The sequence below is a fragment of the Scheffersomyces stipitis genome, chromosome 1 (genome assembly GCF_000209165.1).
Source record: "Scheffersomyces stipitis CBS 6054 chromosome 1, whole genome shotgun sequence".
NCBI lineage: Eukaryota > Fungi > Ascomycota > Pichiomycetes > Serinales > Debaryomycetaceae > Scheffersomyces > Scheffersomyces stipitis.
The window spans coordinates 1,956,481-1,974,348 of record NC_009068.1 but is presented as its reverse complement, the minus strand read 5'-3'; the positions used below and the strand labels follow the sequence as shown (position 1 = coordinate 1,974,348).

General features: G+C 40.4%; 6 protein-coding genes across 6 annotated transcripts; 5 read left to right on the top strand and 1 right to left on the bottom strand. All coding sequences in view use genetic code 12, as the record gives it.

Annotated features, from left to right (window-relative positions):
• The first annotated feature begins 139 nt into the window (after window positions 1-139).
• On the top strand, window positions 140-978 carry PICST_66527 (predicted protein). The gene has a single exon (XM_001387968.1). It carries the CDS (start codon window positions 153-155, stop codon window positions 957-959), a length of 807 nt encoding a protein of 268 aa, XP_001388005.2. The 5' UTR covers window positions 140-152; the 3' UTR covers window positions 960-978.
• Window positions 979-1,526: 548 nt separating this feature from the next.
• PICST_80765 (translation initiation factor eIF3, p33 subunit) lies at window positions 1,527-2,399 on the top strand. The gene has a single exon (XM_001387967.1). It carries the CDS (start codon window positions 1,542-1,544, stop codon window positions 2,355-2,357), a length of 816 nt encoding a protein of 271 aa, XP_001388004.2. The 5' UTR covers window positions 1,527-1,541; the 3' UTR covers window positions 2,358-2,399.
• A 1,561-nt stretch (window positions 2,400-3,960) lies between these two features.
• On the top strand, window positions 3,961-5,910 carry PICST_38176 (predicted protein; the record flags this gene model as incomplete). The annotated part of the gene is made up of 1 exon (XM_001387966.1): window positions 3,961-5,910. A coding segment is annotated over one exon (1,950 nt), but the record flags the coding sequence as incomplete, so codon positions are not given.
• A 19-nt stretch (window positions 5,911-5,929) lies between these two features.
• On the bottom strand, window positions 5,930-8,742 carry RSC8 (eighth largest subunit of RSC). Its single transcript, XM_001387577.1, has one exon. It carries the CDS (start codon window positions 8,436-8,438, stop codon window positions 6,735-6,737), a length of 1,704 nt encoding a protein of 567 aa, XP_001387614.2. The 5' UTR covers window positions 8,439-8,742; the 3' UTR covers window positions 5,930-6,734.
• Window positions 8,743-9,310: 568 nt separating this feature from the next.
• Window positions 9,311-12,814, top strand: PICST_28736 (predicted protein; the record flags this gene model as incomplete). The annotated part of the gene is made up of 1 exon (XM_001387965.1): window positions 9,311-12,814. One exon carries the CDS (start codon window positions 9,311-9,313, stop codon window positions 12,812-12,814), a length of 3,504 nt encoding a protein of 1,167 aa, XP_001388002.2.
• Window positions 12,815-15,362: 2,548 nt separating this feature from the next.
• FTR2 (plasma membrane iron permease) lies at window positions 15,363-17,025 on the top strand. Its single transcript, XM_001387964.1, has one exon. The coding sequence runs from the start codon at window positions 15,617-15,619 to the stop codon at window positions 16,754-16,756; it is 1,140 nt and encodes a 379-aa protein (XP_001388001.1). The 5' UTR covers window positions 15,363-15,616; the 3' UTR covers window positions 16,757-17,025.
• Window positions 17,026-17,868: the final 843 nt, after the last annotated feature.

The following is a 17,868-nucleotide window of genomic DNA, read 5'->3' as shown; positions in this document are numbered from 1 at the left end:
TTGATAGACTATATAGTATACCTAAAGTTACTATTTCAACCTGCATATTAATAATTGTAGAAATGGAGTTCTTGACTTGAAGAATCCAATGAGTTATCACCGAAGAATCACCAGTGTATCTTCATCCTTTCAGAAGTTTACAATACCTAAAGATGTCGGAAAAAATAGTTTTCTATGGCAAAGAACAATTGCAAAGAATCAGAATCTTCAACTACTCGGAATCCAATGATAAAACCTTGATCGTGCTTCATGGTGGGGGCTGGAGAGACCCTAGAAATTCCTACAATGACTTCGAAGACATGGCCAATTATATACTTGAAGAGAAGAAGGCAACAAACATCAATATAATAGGTATAGACTATCGTTTATCGCCTTTCATCAAGCATCCAGTTCATTTAATAGACGTTCTAACTGCATTCAGGTATATTCTTGAGAACTACAAAACTGGACAATTGCTGATAGTGGGCCATTCCGTAGGAGCTACTTTGTTGTTGGAGATTCTTAACTATGTTGAAATCATCCAGACAGGGTTGGAACAATTGGAGACGAGCGAGCCGCTGATCGAGGAATTGCAGACGTTGTTTGATTTCATCCTGAAAAACTTGACGTTCAAGACTATGTACTTTCTTGATGGGATCTACGATGTAAGGGCATTGCTCGAAGAGTACCCCAGCTACGACTTTTTTGTCAAATCAGCATTTGTTTCAACAGTAGCAATCGAGGAAGCATCGCAGTTGTCTTGGAAGCAGCATAACGAGGCTTTCAAGATTGCTGTGGACAAATACGAGATATTACACTCACTTGAAGACGAGCTTTTAAGCTTAAACCAGCCAAAATTGTTCGCCAAATACTTACAAGACAGAAAGATCGAATGCAGTTTTAGGACGGGCAATTGGGGTGAACACGAGCAGGTGTATAGAAGCCAGGCAGTATCAGAGCATGTGTTACAGAATATGTAGAGGACAATTTAGTAGAAATAAAAGAATGACAAATAGAAAATAGAAGTAGAAAATGGTTGCGAAAATTGACCAGAATAAGAATGAGCACGGCGAAGTAGCGATCAAATGGTTTTTTTTGAACCACCAGCGATAAGTATGTGCATCCACAACTTATACATAGATCGCTGTATCTAGACGTGTATTTGTCTAGCTCCATATATTTCCATGTTTTAGTGTATCTTCAGATCTTACTGATTGAATTATCACAGCTATCAGCAGTCAAGCATCTCTACCAGTAATAAGAAACGCACAAAAATTCTCACCTCAAGCAACATTCACAACGCCTTCAGATTATCCTAACCAATCATCCACTATATAATCACACCGTAATCCAGCCGTACCAATACCATTCCGATCACTATCATTAGCAATCAGTCACTACAGCGCTACCAAACAATCGTGCCCGTACCAACTCTTGATTCTAAAATTTTTCTTCTCAGCGAAATCGCACTATGAAAAATAGTGAAAAATACGTAAAATACTGAAAGCATATTGGAAAAGTCTCTTTTCTTCTAGAATATCCACAATCTATAATCCAATACAATGTCGACTACTGTTATAGGCTCGTGGGCTGATGCAGGCGACGAGTTTTCTGCTCCCGACATCACCACCAACCCCGACGGAACGAAGACGGTTATCACATACAGAACTAACCAAGATGGTAAAAAGGTAAAAATAACCCAAAAGATCAAGGAAGTCAAGGTGCAAGAAAGAGTGCATCCTTTGATTGCCCAGCGTAAAAACTGGAAGAAATACGGTAAGGAAAGCAAGTCTCCACCAGGACCAGACACTTCTACGACTCAGCTTGGTGAAAAGGTAGAGTTGAAGTTGGGTACATCCTGGAAACAGCAAGAGAAGGAAGAAGAAGAAGAAAAGGCCGAAAACAGAGCACAGAAACTTTCTGTACAAACTATTCGTTGTAGAACATGTGGTGGAGACCATTACACGTCCAAGTGTCCATTCAAGGACACTTTGGGAGCTACCACGTCTTCTCCAGCCGCTGAAAGCGGAGCAGGAGATAACGGACCAGGTAAGTATGTCCCAAGACATTTGAGAGCTGATGCTAATGGAAACTTGCCACTGAAGGAAGGAAGAGACGACTCTACAACCTTGAAGGTGTCGCAATTGAACTCGTTCGTCGACGAGGACATGTTGAGAAACGAGTTGTTTGCCAGATTCGGCCCATTACAGAGAGTCACTTTGGTAAGAAACAGAGAGACTGGAGACTCGAGAGGTTTTGCATACGTTTCGTTCATTACTGAGGATATGGCGCAAAGAGCGTTGGATGCCTTGAACGGAAAGGGTTACCATTCCTTGATCTTGCACTTGGAATGGTCCAAGAAGAAGAAGACAGTATAGGCATATCATTGTGTATTTTAGGCTTAATGAAGGAAAATCGAGACAGAGGTGTAGAGTAGTAATTCAAAGTGGTGGGAGATGTAGAGCGTAGGGAGAAAAATAGAGGTGGGAGCTAGCGAAGAATTGTAGAGGCTGGTCGCACGAGCGTAGTGAGGAAAAAAAGCCAGTACTGCGAGTTGCAGAAGCCCGGTGGGAACTGAGACAAGATTAAGACTCCAGAGAGAATGCAGAGATTCCAGAATAGAGATCTAGATATGAACGGGTGAGACTGGAATATTAACAAAGTTGATATTGTCGGCATTGTCCAGAGAACGGGGCTCCGAAAAGGGACCATAGAGCTTTCGGCATTATTCAGTATCTCTACTGTGTCACTACAGCTGCTTATTTCTTGTGCCGCTAATTTCGCTGCTGTCGCTATTTCGGCACCATCGTATCGGCTGGGAACTGCCTACATACCAAACGAGCAAGGGCCGATGAGGAGGAGGCTACTGAGCCAGTATGAAGCAGAAGACAACTCCCACTCTCAAGCCAATGAACTACCCAAATTGAACTTCAGTAGCCCAATTTCAACTCCATCTCGCTAGAAAACTTCCATTGTCAGTAACAATTCCTCACCTTCGGTACCGGCTTCAGCACTATCTCATCTTCAGTTTTGCACCCGTGACTCCTGTACGAACATTCCTTACAATCCGGAGTATGTCTATTTCAATACCTCTTCTTACTCTTTCTTCCTTGTTAACCAATTTCTGAGTTCTAGAAGAATTTGCCACTTACTGGAGATTCGAGAATATTGTCACCCGAAAGAAGCTTTTCCTTTAGAGGAGCACTTTTCTTTCGCAACTTTCTGAATTGTCTACTCCATATAAGCATATTCGGAACACTGAAACCATAATTTTCCATTATTGAATTCATTTACTTTCAAGAGTTTTCTCCTTCGATTACCACAAGACTGCAAGCTTGCAGAACCCGGTCAGAATACCCCCTTCAATTCCGTGTTAAGTGGAATTTCTGCCTTTGCTACAGCTTCTACATACATCGGCTGTAAAACCCTTATACCCGGTATCCCTTCATTGAGAGCAACCAGAGAATTCCGAAGTAAAGACATAGTCGTTTCATAAAAGGGAACAATTGCCTGTAACTAGTCTTACATACTTAATTGTTGTAAATCTACAATTGCGGTATCTGATACTTATTCATATACGATTTTCTACCCGCATAGAGTATCGCTGAGCATCAACCAGATCATCATTTCTTCACGACTGAATATTTCAGATTATCAGGTGCTTTCGGTTACGAAATCTCTATTACTCATTGATTATCACGAACTGTTAATTAGCATTACCTCACAATGGCAGATCCTCCAACACCTACAAGTGTGAGAACAACATCTTCGTCTTCGTCTCGTAAAGGACTCTTCAAGATTCTCCGTAAAAAATCGAATCTGCCTCTGGTGTCGCTGAAAAGACTGCAAGACCTGTCCGTAGCTTCATCTACCACCAAAGTGAATACCATTGGTTCAGACAAGACACCTGTGAAAGCAGTGAATTCCAAAATTGCTGCAGCTGGTGATCCTACTACCGCAAGACCTACCAGATCTAGATCCAGAAGAAGAAGCTCATCAGGCGCGCGTTTCATCGATAATGATGTAGCTTCGCTCTTTGACGGAGATACAGATTCAGACAGAGAAGAACATAAAGATGATTCAGATTCGTCATCTACCCTGAACCTATCTCTCAGGCATTCCATAAGCTCCATGGAGAAAGGAAGAACACAGAGCGGGGCAGCCAGCCCGTTGGATTTGGGGCATTTCAATGAGAAAGTGGAGTTTCCTTCTATAGATACACAGCAGGACTCGATCTCACTAGATATCCAGAACAATGAAGATCCTCCATGGGTCGGTATCACATATGAATCTCTTGTGACACCCAAGTATATAAGGACGTCTAAACGCAACAAAAGCAGCCCTAAAGTATTGAACAACTTGTTTTTGGCGCAGGAGTTAAACACTAACGAAGAGAATTTGTTGAAAGCTTCTGGTAAGGTGCTTGACACTGATTCTAACTCCAACATTACTCTTTCGGACGAAGAAGAAACAGCCGAGACAGAGATGTCGGGATTTGAAACAAATGATGAAAATGTCAAATCAAACCAATCAGAGATTTTTGTTATGGAATTCAGTCGTGACGGAATGTATCTTGCTGCTGCGGGTCGGGACCTGGTGATAAAAGTGTGGAAAGTCATTTCATCTCCTCTTGGACGTCTTGAGTACAAGAACGCCGAACTGGAAAGGGTACAAACTAAGAAGAAAAAGACTAATAGGGACGATGTAATTTATGAATCTGCTCCTGTTTTCCATAGAAAGCCTATCAGAGTGTTCAAAGGTCATTCCAAAAGCGTCTTGTCGTTGGATTGGAGTAAGAACAACTTCTTGATATCTGGAAGTATGGACAGAACTGTCAAACTATGGCATGTAGATCGTGATGAATGTTTGCAGACTTTTCAGCATGAAGACTTCGTGACTTCCGTCAGGTTCCACCCCAATGATGACAGATTCTTTCTCAGTGGTTCTCTAGATAATCAAGCCCGTTTGTGGTCTATTCTTGAGAACAATGTAGCCTTCAACAAGAACTTGGGCGACGACGTTTTGATAACCGCACTTGCATTTACACCAGACGGAGATCATTGTGTAGTAGGAGGGTTCAATGGATCTGTGTTTATGATGGAAACAAAAGGCTTGTTTGTGATCAATAGGTTTGAAATCAAGGAGAGAACACTAGCACATCCTTTTCAGAGAAACGGGAACAAGATCACAGGAGTGAAGATCTTCGCCAATCGTTTCAAGAAGGACACTGGCGCCAAGACTCCTTTAGATAAATGGACATATTTGATAACGACTAACGATTCTAAGATCAGATTAGTCAGTTCTGGCAGAAAGCTTGTCACAAGGTTCAAAGGTTTGACCAACAATAGTTCATCTATTGTAGCTTCCACGTCTGACGATAGCCGATACATTATTTCAGGTTCCGAAGACCACTGGTGTTATGTATGGGAGAACAACAACATTGTGATCAACAAGAAGTTAAAACTGGTGATTAAAGATATAGTTGTGGAAGGAAAGCTGCAGTTGAGCGAATTGCTGCACAAGAATAAGCGATACGCCAAGTTCATGCAAGACAACAAATTTATCAAAAAAGTCTTGGAAGACGACGACTACGACTTCATTTCCAATGAGAACAGCAGTTACACCTCTTTCCACGCCCATCACTCAAAAGTAAATGTGGCCCTATTTGCGCCTGAAAACACCAAGAAGCTCTTGAACTTATCTGACGACATCATCTACGACTTAGTGAAACGAGGTGAAAAGTGTAAATTCAACCACAGCTCGGATACCAAGTGTTTGACCTTTGATTCTAACAACGATTCCAGGGAGCTGGATGAAGGCAACATCATAGTAACTACTGATCAGTATGGTCTTATTAGAGTATTCAGACAAGATTCTGCTTATAGAATCAGAAAAAAGTTTATCAGCCTCTACAAGGAAGGTAAGGTGAAGACGAACATAAATTCACGGGAGTTGAATCGTCCACATCTATCTGCTATTGCTCCTAGTAACCATACCAGCTACAGCAGCCTCAGTGCAGCCAACAGCGCCGTAGTTTCGGCTCTTAGGCTCGACTTGCCTGGTGTAGGCAGAAAGTTGTCAAGACACGGTAGAAGCTTGAGTCCAAATCCAACTGATTCATACTATTCTCTAAAGAGCAAGCTTCCCTCCATCAAGAAGCAGCCACCAAGTCTCCAGTCGTCTTCGATGCTGCCTAGTGCAAGTAGTAAGGCAACGCAGAACTCAGTTCAAACTGTGGTGACATCCAGTTCGTTAATGAATATGAAGAATGCTAGATCTCCTACTATGCTCTTTGAAGGCAGTGATCGTAGGAAGAGAGATCTGAAAACTGCCATCAATATAGACAGCCATTTGATCGATCCGGAATTCGCAAGAGTTGACCATAGCCATGCCATCACTGATATCAATAGCCAGTTACCGGAGAAGTTCCCTGAGGTTGAAAAGAGTCCTAGTTCTCCTAAAAGCACTTCACCATTGATAGTTAATACAGCTTCTGTGGAAGGTAAGCAAGAATCGCATTTGATCAACTTCGAGACGCCGACTTCGGTGCCTGTGCCAGATGATTACTTCAAGCAGGAAATCGAAAACTTGAAGTTAGAGCCAACTCGTTCCAAACACAGAGGAAGAAAGAAGTGATTTACAAATAGTCGAAGAATGAAGCGATATCACATCTATTGGATAGAGGTATCTCCATAGGGAAAAGTTTACATTAACTACTTAGTAATATACAGACAATAATACATGACCATTTTAGATCAACCGGACCAGTACTGGTAGCTCTTAGGTTTGGCAACACTAATAGGTAACTTGTCGCTGTCAACTTGACTTATCTCTTGTTGATCGACTTCCATCTTGTCAGCATTGTCAACATGTTTTACGAGGTTTAAAGATTTGTTGATTTCGTTGACTCTTACAGGTTTAATCAAATCATCCAAGACTTCAGCCAATTCTGGCTTTTCAGCCTTCAATTTCTGAATCTTTTCAAACTGAACCCATCTCTCAATCAATACCTGCTTTCTTTCCAAGTTCAACTGGTTTTCCACCTTGAGCAAACCTTCTTGCAAACCCTCGATCTTGGCCAACTTGCTGTTGAACTTTTCCAAAGTCAACTCTATTATCTGGTTAATCAAGTTTGTTTCTTCAAGAACAGCCTCCTCAAGACTAGCTCTAGACAGCTTCTTCAACAACTCCTTGCCAGCTTCATCCTGGATGAGCTTCTTGACTATGTCACTAACCAACGTCTCGTTATTGGCTGTGCTACTCTTGTCGACTGGCTTGTCTTTTGAGACCAATTTCGTCAAGTACTTGTCTTCGATAGGCAATTGTATGAATTTTATCAAGCATTGCTCTCTCGTTTTAGAGCCCACATGCTCGCTTATCTTCTCCCATTGTGCATTACTGTTGGCGTTGATGCCGCCATTGATAGCTGGTGCATCGTATGTACCAAACATCTCGATACCTTCAAGTAAAAGTAAGACTTCCTGTTCTGTCCATTCTTCCAACTCTGAATTCTTAGTCAACTTGACGAAGTCGGATGATTGGAAGTTCAGAGGGAACAATCCCTCATTGTAGCAGATCGAACACAAGATGCTGGCGTTATTTATAGTAGAACTAGGATTGTGGACATAGGTCTTGATTTTGAGATTGTGGTATCTGATCTCGGTAGCATCCTTACCGCAAATGTTACAGAAGTATTGCACCGTATTGTTTGGTCTATATGATGACTTTTTGGAGCCAGAGGCATAGACATTACGTCTAACTTCCAAATTGAACGGAAGCGGTTTCTTAGCGTCAGTTTCAGGAGAAGAAGGAGTAGGAGAAGGCAAAACACCGTTAGACCCAGCTACAGCCACAGACTCAGTCTTCTTTTCACTGCCTACAACTACAGCATTTTCAGGAATATATGGTACTAAACCCGAGGGAGTATCCAAGGTAATCTGGAAATGGCCCGTGTACTGGGGACCTACAAGAGAAGGCTTTGTTCTAGGATCAATCTGGTAGTTGATGATTCCCCACTTTTCCAAGAATTGGTGCACTCTGATAATGGATGTAACGTCTCCGGCTAAGTTCTTTCTCACAGCTGTAACAGTCAAGTACTCTCTGGGATTCAAACGGTAGACGTTAACCATGAAATCTCTAATGTTGGTGTATACTTCTTCGGTTTTGTAGACGGATTTGACGGCCGAGTCGGTGAAAAAGTCTGGAAACAGCTTCTTTTCAATACTGTGCACGGAATCCAATGAAAACCACTTCGAGAAAGAAGGTATCACCACATGGCTGCTTTGTTCCACCAAGTAGGTTCTAGCCTTGTCTTGAAACTCAGCCTTCAACTTATCGACATCCACCTTGGGCAAGACTACTTCGTCATCTGCTACTACTGGGCTGGCGCTGGTTGGATCTTCAGTGGCGTTTCTAGATGTTTCATCCACTGTTGGCGTTTCTGGATCAATGGAAGACATTTTAGTATGAAGATAAATGTATTTGAAACCTGATAAATGAGAATGTTATCTGTACAATCTGGAAAGCGAAATAAATGTAAATGAAATTGACGATCTATACCTTGAAGTTGCAGACGTGAAGATATAATCAGATATTGTGAAATATAATCAAATAATCAAAATCAATAGGTTATAGATGATTGAACTTTTCTGATTATCGAATTGGTGAATTCGGCAATGGCGTATTTCAGCTACACTTAATTGTCTCTGAAAACAAGTGAAGATATTAGTATGCCTGTTATTACAAGAGAGAATCAACTGCGGCCACACAATAGATACTGAAGTTGTAGACTGTCTGCTTTCAGCTTCGAGTAGTAGTTTCTAAACAATAATTTCGCTGGAATGAATGGATTTTTCTGGTTGGACAGCGCACGACCGCGAGAAAGAGGTCATGTGACCACAGTGATGTATACCCGAGATTCACAGATTTGACGCGTCTGTATTTACTTTTCATTTTCGAATATTGGTCAGTTGATTTGGCATTTGTTTAGCTATTGATTTGGCCTATTGGCACCTGTTATAACCGTATTGATTTCTATTTGATATAGACTCATTAGGATTGATACCAACTTAATAAAGTCCATATTGAGAGCGACATTGTTGAATCTGGATCTGAACTTTGATCTATACAATCTTCATTTTCATTTTCTCAAAACCATTTTGAATCAACACTCATATTATTGATTCAATTCTGTAGAATCACCAACCTTTCATACTGTTCTTCTTCAAAATTTCCACTATTAAAAGTTGACAGAAACTTAAATTGCCTGATTGAAATCATTGAATATTCTTCAGTTTATTCAATTCCACAAACTTCATAGTACATTCATTCAATGCCTATCAGACGTCTGGCCAGAGTTGCCAACAAAAACACCGCAGAACGGTACAAAGCTGCAGTTACTTCAGACTCGGAGTCTGAACCTGAATCGAACGACTCTGACTTTGAAGAAACGTCCGCAAAAAGAAAGAAGCCACAACGAAAAGCGGTTTCTAAACGTTCTAAGACTGTCACTGGATCGGGCCGTAGAAAAGGCTCACGCCCAAGAACGGCAATCAGCTTTCAGCAATTAGAAGCCGAACTTGTGGAAAACACGTTATACCAATCGTTAGCCCACCCCGAAGTAGATATCCAGGACGTAGCCGTGGAATGGGTCGATTCGTATAACGATGATATCGAAGGCGACAATACAAATGTGCCTATCACCACTTTGATAAATTTGTTATTGAGAAGCTGTGGCTCGCTTCACTTGTTTAATCCTCACGATCTTGTCAATTTGGAAAGTGCTGCTGAAACTGTAGCAGAATTGGTAATTGCATTTAGTGATCAACAATCGCACAAGTTTCCCTTCAAAGCATTGCCAACATTTAAGAAGAATGTGTTAAAATTCTTGGAGGAAGTAATCCAAATTGCTCACGAAAAGGGTCTTTTGTATAGATATGAAAATGGTAGTGAAAATCAAGACGAAAATGACGAGCAAGAAGAGTCGCTATCTTCACCGTTCATGACCCAGATTCTCACGTGGATGTCCTCTCTCAGCTCGTGTACTATTCGTCCATTGAGATATACATCAACAGTAGCTTTACTAACTATCCAAAACCAGCTCTGCCATATCATAAATAACGTGATTTCGTCTATGGATAGGTCAAAAAAGCAATTGTCAGCAACCAAAAAAGCAAACAAAAAGAGGATTGAGACCTTGACCAAAACCGTGAAAAGTTATCACACCCAGAAGAACACCATCATTGAATACTTCAATGAAATAGGAAATGTCACATTGGGTCACAGGTATCGTGATATCGACCCTTTGATCAGACAAGAATGTCTTAGATTTCTCAGTCAAGCTATGATAATTCATCCAGACCATTTCTTTGAAGCCTCCTTCTTGAGATACTTTGGCTGGTTATTGTCAGACCCAAGCAATGGTGTCAGACATGAAGTCACAAGAGTGTTGTCGAAGCTTTATAAAAACGTCACTCTGAGAAGTCAATCCAATGTGGGCATGAACAGAGGTTTATCGCAATTTACGGCAAGATACAAAAAACAACTCATCAAAATGAGCACTTTAGACAGCGACTTGAACGTAAGATACAACTGTATAGGCATTTGCTGTGAATTGCTAACAATCGGATATCTTGACCAACAAGACATCCATGAAGTCATAGCGATTTTCTTTGAAATAATTCTTGAGTCAAAGAATATCTCTAAACTAAACAACCTCAGATTACGCTCAGAGTTGGCCAGGTTTGTCAGCATAGTGAACGAGCAACAGGTTAAGGAGCAACATGAGCAGTACTCCATGTTTTTCGAGAATTACGAATCGGGTCAGTTTGGAGAAGGCGAGGATCAATTGAAAATTAGAGATTGTATGAAGATCAAGAATTTAGTCCTGATCTTAAAAGATGCTACTACATACTACTTTGAAAGTGTCAATGAGCATGATTCGAGAAGTAGGATTGAAAGTGATATCAAGAACAAGAATGTTATCAGTGTAATCTACAGCACATTGTATCAATTGCCTTACTATACTAATACGTGGGAAACTTTAATTCGCTACTTACTCTTGGATCCGTCATCCATTAAGTTCATTTCTACATCAGGAGGAGCTGTTGAAGAAGACAATCAAGAAGTTAAGGATTTCATAGAAGGAATCGACATATCCAAAGACGATAGATCAAACAAATTGCACTTGCTAAATTTTATCGATGGTGCATTCAACAGTTTAGTGGCCACCAAGAGTAAGCAGGACGAATTGTCTTCAGTGATACTTGTAAAGTTAGTAAAGTACTTGCCTGAACTTCAGTCGTTGCTGATTAAATATCCTGACTCTCTAAAAGTATTTTTACAGTTATGGAACTTATTGATTGGTTTGCCTTTAGATACCTTGAATATTTATTCGATTTTCAACGGCTTGAACCAAATTCAATCCTACAATGAAGTCAACTGCAATTTGATCAAATTCTTCAAAGAGTACGAATTTAATGAAGTTGACGATGACGCATTGATCACTCAATATGATATGTTCTTTGGCAAACTTCTAGAATTCTACAGCACCGAGAAACACTCTGGAGGAATTGATGTCTTAACAACAGATATTAGACTTCAAGTCCAGGATTTTGTCTATGAGCTAGTTTCGGAAGTCAAAAATGTCATCACGAGCGCTAATAATTCTTTCATTGATGAAGATGAAGATGAACTCAGAGACCAAAGAAATATCATCGAACGTATAATCCAAGTTTCACAGCCAATCCTTAAGTTGAGAAAGATTGGTGACAGCATCAACTTGAACGAATTCTTGGATGCTAATATGGTGGATATGATAGTGTTCAGATTGCTTAGTAAGTTCAAGTTGCTGGTTTTGATTGAGAAATGGCGTAGCAATCTTATGTCTAATATTAAACCTTTAGTTTCAGGAATCAAGGACATTCTTGATCTTATCCTTATCTTGATTTCCTGGAAACTCGAGAAGTTGATTGGATTGGAGAGCAGTGCCTCAGAGCAGGCCGCCGTTGACATTGAAGTTGAGTTCGCCAATGTGTATGCAATTGTTCTGGCCATCTCAAATAACATAACCGAGGTCGACAGGAATATCAAGGAATTGGCCGATCAGCAAGATTATCAAATGTTTGAGAGTTTAAACAGCTTGAAGACTGTGTTTTCTGTGAAGCTCATTGACTTACTTGTTTCCATGAAGATATTTTACATCAAGTTCGACACCACAACAAGCAACTTCAAGAACTTTGAAGACTACTTTGGTAATGTACAAGAGATGGGAAAATTTGTCTCGAAAATCTTGCCACTGGAGTTGCAATATCAGTTATTGGATACGTTCTTATTTAAGGAAGCAAGAGTTGCTCTGGCACTTGAAGTGAACCTTGATAGAGGTGACGAAGAAGATGTCAACTACGATGATTTCGTCGGAGCAGCTGATGACGAACTGGAAAGTGCCGACGAACTACTGAGAAGCATGTTTGATTCTGATAATGAAGAGGGCCAAGGGCAGATATCAGATAGAGCTATCGTTAAGAAGGCCAAGAAGCTGCTGAAGTTATGGCAACTCGAAAAAGAATTATGTGTGTACACTGTGAAGTTGTTTTCATTAGTTAATACATCTATGGTCAACAACTTTGTTTCGGAGAGAATTGAATTGAATAGTGAAAAGTTGGGAGGTGTCTTCTTGAAGATTGTCAAGCAGAACCAGCAACAGCAATTGCAAGCAGAAAATTCTGGAGTTGCTAATCCTTCAGAAGCCGAAAATGGCGAAGGAGCCGTTCCAACAAATGAGACTACGGAAGCAAACAACATCGAAGGCAACAGGCAAGAAATAGCTAGTGTGTAAAGAAGGTAATAATAAACGTATCCGGGTTGAGTTGTGCGGTATGGTAGTATACAAAGACAGACGAATAACTACATAATATTGAATAGCGACTGTTGATATCAGATTAGATCAAAAAGATCAGACCACTACGAAAATAAAAATTAAAGAATAAGAAAATGAAGGTACGGCTGTCCGAAAAGAAATGTAGACAGAAACAAAAGTAGCGAATTAGAGAAGTAGTAGAAGTGACTTTATGACGATTTAAAAAGTCACACAATGTAGAAAGTAATAATAAAAATATTATTGAAATGAACCAATGACGAAGCGTTACATATAAGAAGTCAGAGCAAAAATCAACTTCCCAAGTAAATAATAAAAGATCAACAATAACAGATCAAAAAACAAAGAATGTACAATTTCAATTCCACATCTTGAAGGTTGTGATAAATGGGCTTACAAAATTTGATTCATCAGGGGCAATTTAGAGCTTACTAACCTAAAATCAGGAGTCGGAAACAAGAGCCGCAATCCTAAAAGCCCAGCACAAAAATCTTAGCCAGATACGAATTGTCAGCCAGTTACGAAATTAACAACGACAATCCCTGAAAGAACTTACGTTTCTTTAACTGGTTCTAAAAAACAATTCTGGTTGGCAATACGAGGTTACAATTAAGTCGGTTTACCGGAGTTGTATTTTCGTTACGTAACAGAAATGTCCCAAGAGTGAAAAGCTCATGTCGCATGAATATTATTGAATATCCGTTCATATATTTCTTACGTCACAGAGCTGTCTTTTTATTCTTACCAGAAACCTATTGGCTCATACGAAAGTCCGAAATAATGCTCTATTCAACTTTTAGTATTTATTCCATATGTATTGTCTGTTGTAGAAGGGTAGCTCCATACTTGTGCCGAAAAATGGTTCATCTGGCTCGTCTTAAAGAAGTAGAGCCCGCATTATAATTGATTTATATAGAATTCAAAACTAATAGTTTGCTCTACATATAGGTCAACTTATAAAAACCGTCTCCACCGTCTGGGCTACCCGAGTTAATTCGTCTGGATGTTGCAACGCTTATGCTGGTGTCAGCCAGCACAATTCCCACTAGAATTAATAGTGTAACAAACAATCCCATAAAATTGATTTTTACAGCTTCAGATGTTTGGGCCATCCGGGCTTCTTCATATCCGCAGCTGTAAGCAAACAGCATAAATTGCCAACCAGTTTCATTGGTCACAAACGTTGTTGGACCACAGGGGTACTGTCTATAGCCTTCACTATCCGTTGATATTGGCATTGGTTATCTGCTCCAAGAATCCTTTTATGTTCAATTGAGAAATGTATGTATGATACAAATGTCAATTGATATATATGTATTTAATTGACTTACAATTTTACAGTATTCTTCTCTTTCTGAGGTAATTCCATCTTTATTTATACCTTAGCTTCCGTTCCATCTCTTTTTCCTGTCTACCCTCTTTTCATGCTCTTTAATCCTCTGTCTTGGGTCCCATTGGAGTTGTAAATTAGACAATTACCACCTCTTTGTTGAATCGGTATAGTACCACTTTTCGTACCAGTGACTCAAAATGGTTCATTGTAAATCTCAAAAATTGCTGAGTTCAGGGTAATAAACTTTTGTATACTGGTTAATACTGCAAGACAAAATAGTAGGGACAGTATTTTTAATGTGCGACATTTCTCAAGGAATGACCGACTTTCGACTTTTCCGGAACTAAGCTTTTTTACCCTCGGGTTGCGAACTTCGAATTCTGCTGTACGATAATCAGCAAGAACCAATACTGAGTGTCTTCGATAAACCTACAAAAGCAACCTGACCTTTCTACCTGGTCCTGGCCTTGATATCATCAGCTGGAGAGGTATTCCGGATTCGGAGATGACGTCGAGAATATGCGGGATACCATTTGCTGAGAGCCTTTCCAAGTGACGAAAAGTCTTGGCTCTTGTAATTGAGGCCGACTCGAAGTTTCATATGCAAGCAAGGAGTATGGGAAGGTACGTGAAGACGTTGACGCTGACTGACGGGCAACCCAAATTTCGAATACCAGAATTATCTATTTTATCTACCAAGATTATTTGGTCAAAATCAAATTGTCTGGTTGCGTATTTTCTGTTGCTTTATACTGGCCGACACCAGATCAGTCGCGCGTCCGGCTAAAAGCTTCTTTGCATCTGAGCCCCAATTTAGACACAGAAAATTGAGAACGGCTGACAGCGACCTGGCCCCTGTTAAGAAAAGTGGTATTTAGAAAAGTGTCAGGCCCAGTGTAAAAAGTCTTGGACCATACTGCTGTTATGGCCATACCTTTCCAGACTCGACAAATCACAAAAAATATTTTCACAACTCTGCGGGCTGGCCATGCTTACGGGCGCAGGCTTGGCACTAATATTTTGTGGGCTCATCCAAATGTCTTGGCCATGACATTTTTATCAGATAAAAGTTTCTGAAAATTTCACCGTTGGTCTGGCTTTCAGCATAAATAGCCGTGAATATCTCGTTTGGAAATTTGTCAATATTACAGCTTTCTCTTGTTCGAGAACAGTCTTCACACGCCTAAGTCAACAACAATTGCTATAGCTGCTGCTAGTTGACTCTTTTTTTCATAGCTCTTCATTTCTTGAGTTACCCTTTTTGACTCCTCTATAACCCCACACCCCTTAGCCTGTGGTGCGAGTCTCTTTCCCCTTAAAGAGCTCAGAAAACAGGATAAAGATTGCCAATTGTGAGATTGCTATTGCTAATTGCTAGTAAAATCTCCAGTTTCCATTTCAATCTTAACCACTCGTAACTTCTCCACAGAATGGTCAACGTTTTCAACGTCCAGATCTTCTTTGTGGTCTTCAGAGAAGCATTGGAAGCCGTGATTGTGGTTTCGGTGCTTCTCGCCTTCTTGAAGCAAGGTTTAGGAGGTGCTTCTGACGACCCCTTGGTCTACAAAAAACTTGTCCGACAGGTTTGGATCGGCGCAGGGCTAGGTGTCCTAATCTGTTTAATTATCGGTGGTGCTTTTATTGGTACTTTCTACGGTTTGGGTAGGGATATCTGGTCTAAGTCTGAAGACTTGTGGGAAGGTATCTTTTGTATTATCGCTACGGTCTTGATTTCGGTAATGGGTATCCCCATGCTTCGTATCAACAAGATGAAGGAAAAGTGGAGAGTTAAGTTAGCCCGTGCTTTGCTTAAGAAGCCATCTTCCAGAGCTGAAAAGTGGAAGATTGGCTACTTGACTAAGAGATATGCTCTTTTCTTCTTGCCATTCATCACCTGTTTGAGAGAAGGTTTGGAAGCCGTAGTGTTCGTAGGAGGTGTCGGTATTTCCGAGCCTGCCAGTTCTTTCCCTCTTCCTGTTGTCTGTGGATTGATTGCTGGTATTGTAGTTGGTGTCTTGTTGTACTACTTCGGCTCCAGTGTCTCGTTGCAGATCTTCTTGGTCATCTCCACTTGTATCTTGTACTTGATCGCCGCTGGGTTGTTTTCCAGGGGTGTTTGGTTCTTTGAAAACTACAAGTACTCCCAGCAAACCGGTGGTGATGCTGCTGAAAACGGTTCTGGCCCAGGTACCTACGATATCGCCAAGTCTGTATGGCACGTGAACTGTTGTAACCCTCTTACCGATCACGGTTGGGATGTGTTCAACGCTTTGTTGGGCTGGCAAAACTCTGCTACATACGGTTCTGTCATTTCCTATAACATCTACTGGCTCGCTGTCATTGCTGTTCTTGTATTGATGTACTACGAAGAAAAGACTGGCCACTTGCCATTTGCCAAGGGATTGACTCTTGGTAAGTTGAACCCTATGTACTACGTCAAGGGCAAGAAGAAGGACGAGTTGACCCAGGAAGAGAAGGAAGAATTATTTGAACAGGTTAAGCACAAGAAGTTGGTCTCAGGCAGCGGTGCAGAAGAAGAATTGTCTTTGACCGACAAGGAAGCAAAGTAAATGTACTCTAGCTAGAATCCTATAGGATGGCTCAAAGTTTTGGCACACACACACACACTATATATATGCCAAAACCGGAGGCTGCTTCTACGGAATGACTATTGTACATTTTCTTTCGTTGCTTGTCACATTTCATGAATTAAGGGATCCATTAAACTATTTTTGTTAACTTATAATTAGAGCCGAGTCATCTTTTTCGACGATTTATTAAGGGGTTGATACTTCGTCGTTCGTTGGGAATTTTTATTATTTAATACATTTCATGGGGTAAAACATACGTGTAGAACAATTAAAAAATGAAGAGATTATTGGCATTATCATAAAAATTAGGTTGGCCATTATTAAAAATAGAAAAAACAAACCCACGGCGGGAGTCGAACCCGCAATCTTTTGATTAGAAGTCAAACGCGTTAACCATTACGCTACGCAGGCGTCTTGTTTGAGTTAAAAAGGTGCCGGTTCAAGATTTTTGTGTCATGTCACGCGTTTATCACGCTACCAGGCACGTGATTAACCCCCAAGACCTAAGTTTTCCGGAAAATTCACCTATGAGTTTAGGTATTATCTTCCGGAGTTTTATTTAAGGCTCTCCTCTCCTCTAGGTATGGATGGATGGTTTATACACTCTGTACTATGTAGTTTTGACTTTAGTCGTGATACATGCCATTTCTTAAAACAAAATGACACGTGACCCACCTCATAGATCATCTGCCAAAAGGAATACCGAAGTATCTACAAATTCCTAAGGATACCACTTAATGATTAGGTAATACCAAACTGGAAGTTTAAGGTTCCTCCAACCATTCCGTATATTAGAGGAACATTTGTCAACTAAGTAGTAAATAGGCCTGACTTGATAGCCATGCCATTAAGGAAAGAGCATTTTCATAACCATATAGTAAATGGAGGATAATTGTCACCGTTCAAATACATAAGATTATTGCTCTAGTTTATTTTGGTAGAATTCCTATAATGTAGACAGTTAAACATCGTTTAGTACCTAATAATTTTTAGAGGAAGTTCCTTAAAGCATTTATCGATGGCTGCGAAAAATGTTCTGAAGCTACTTCAGAAATACATGCTATCAAAATCGCATTTTAGTTCCATACCAT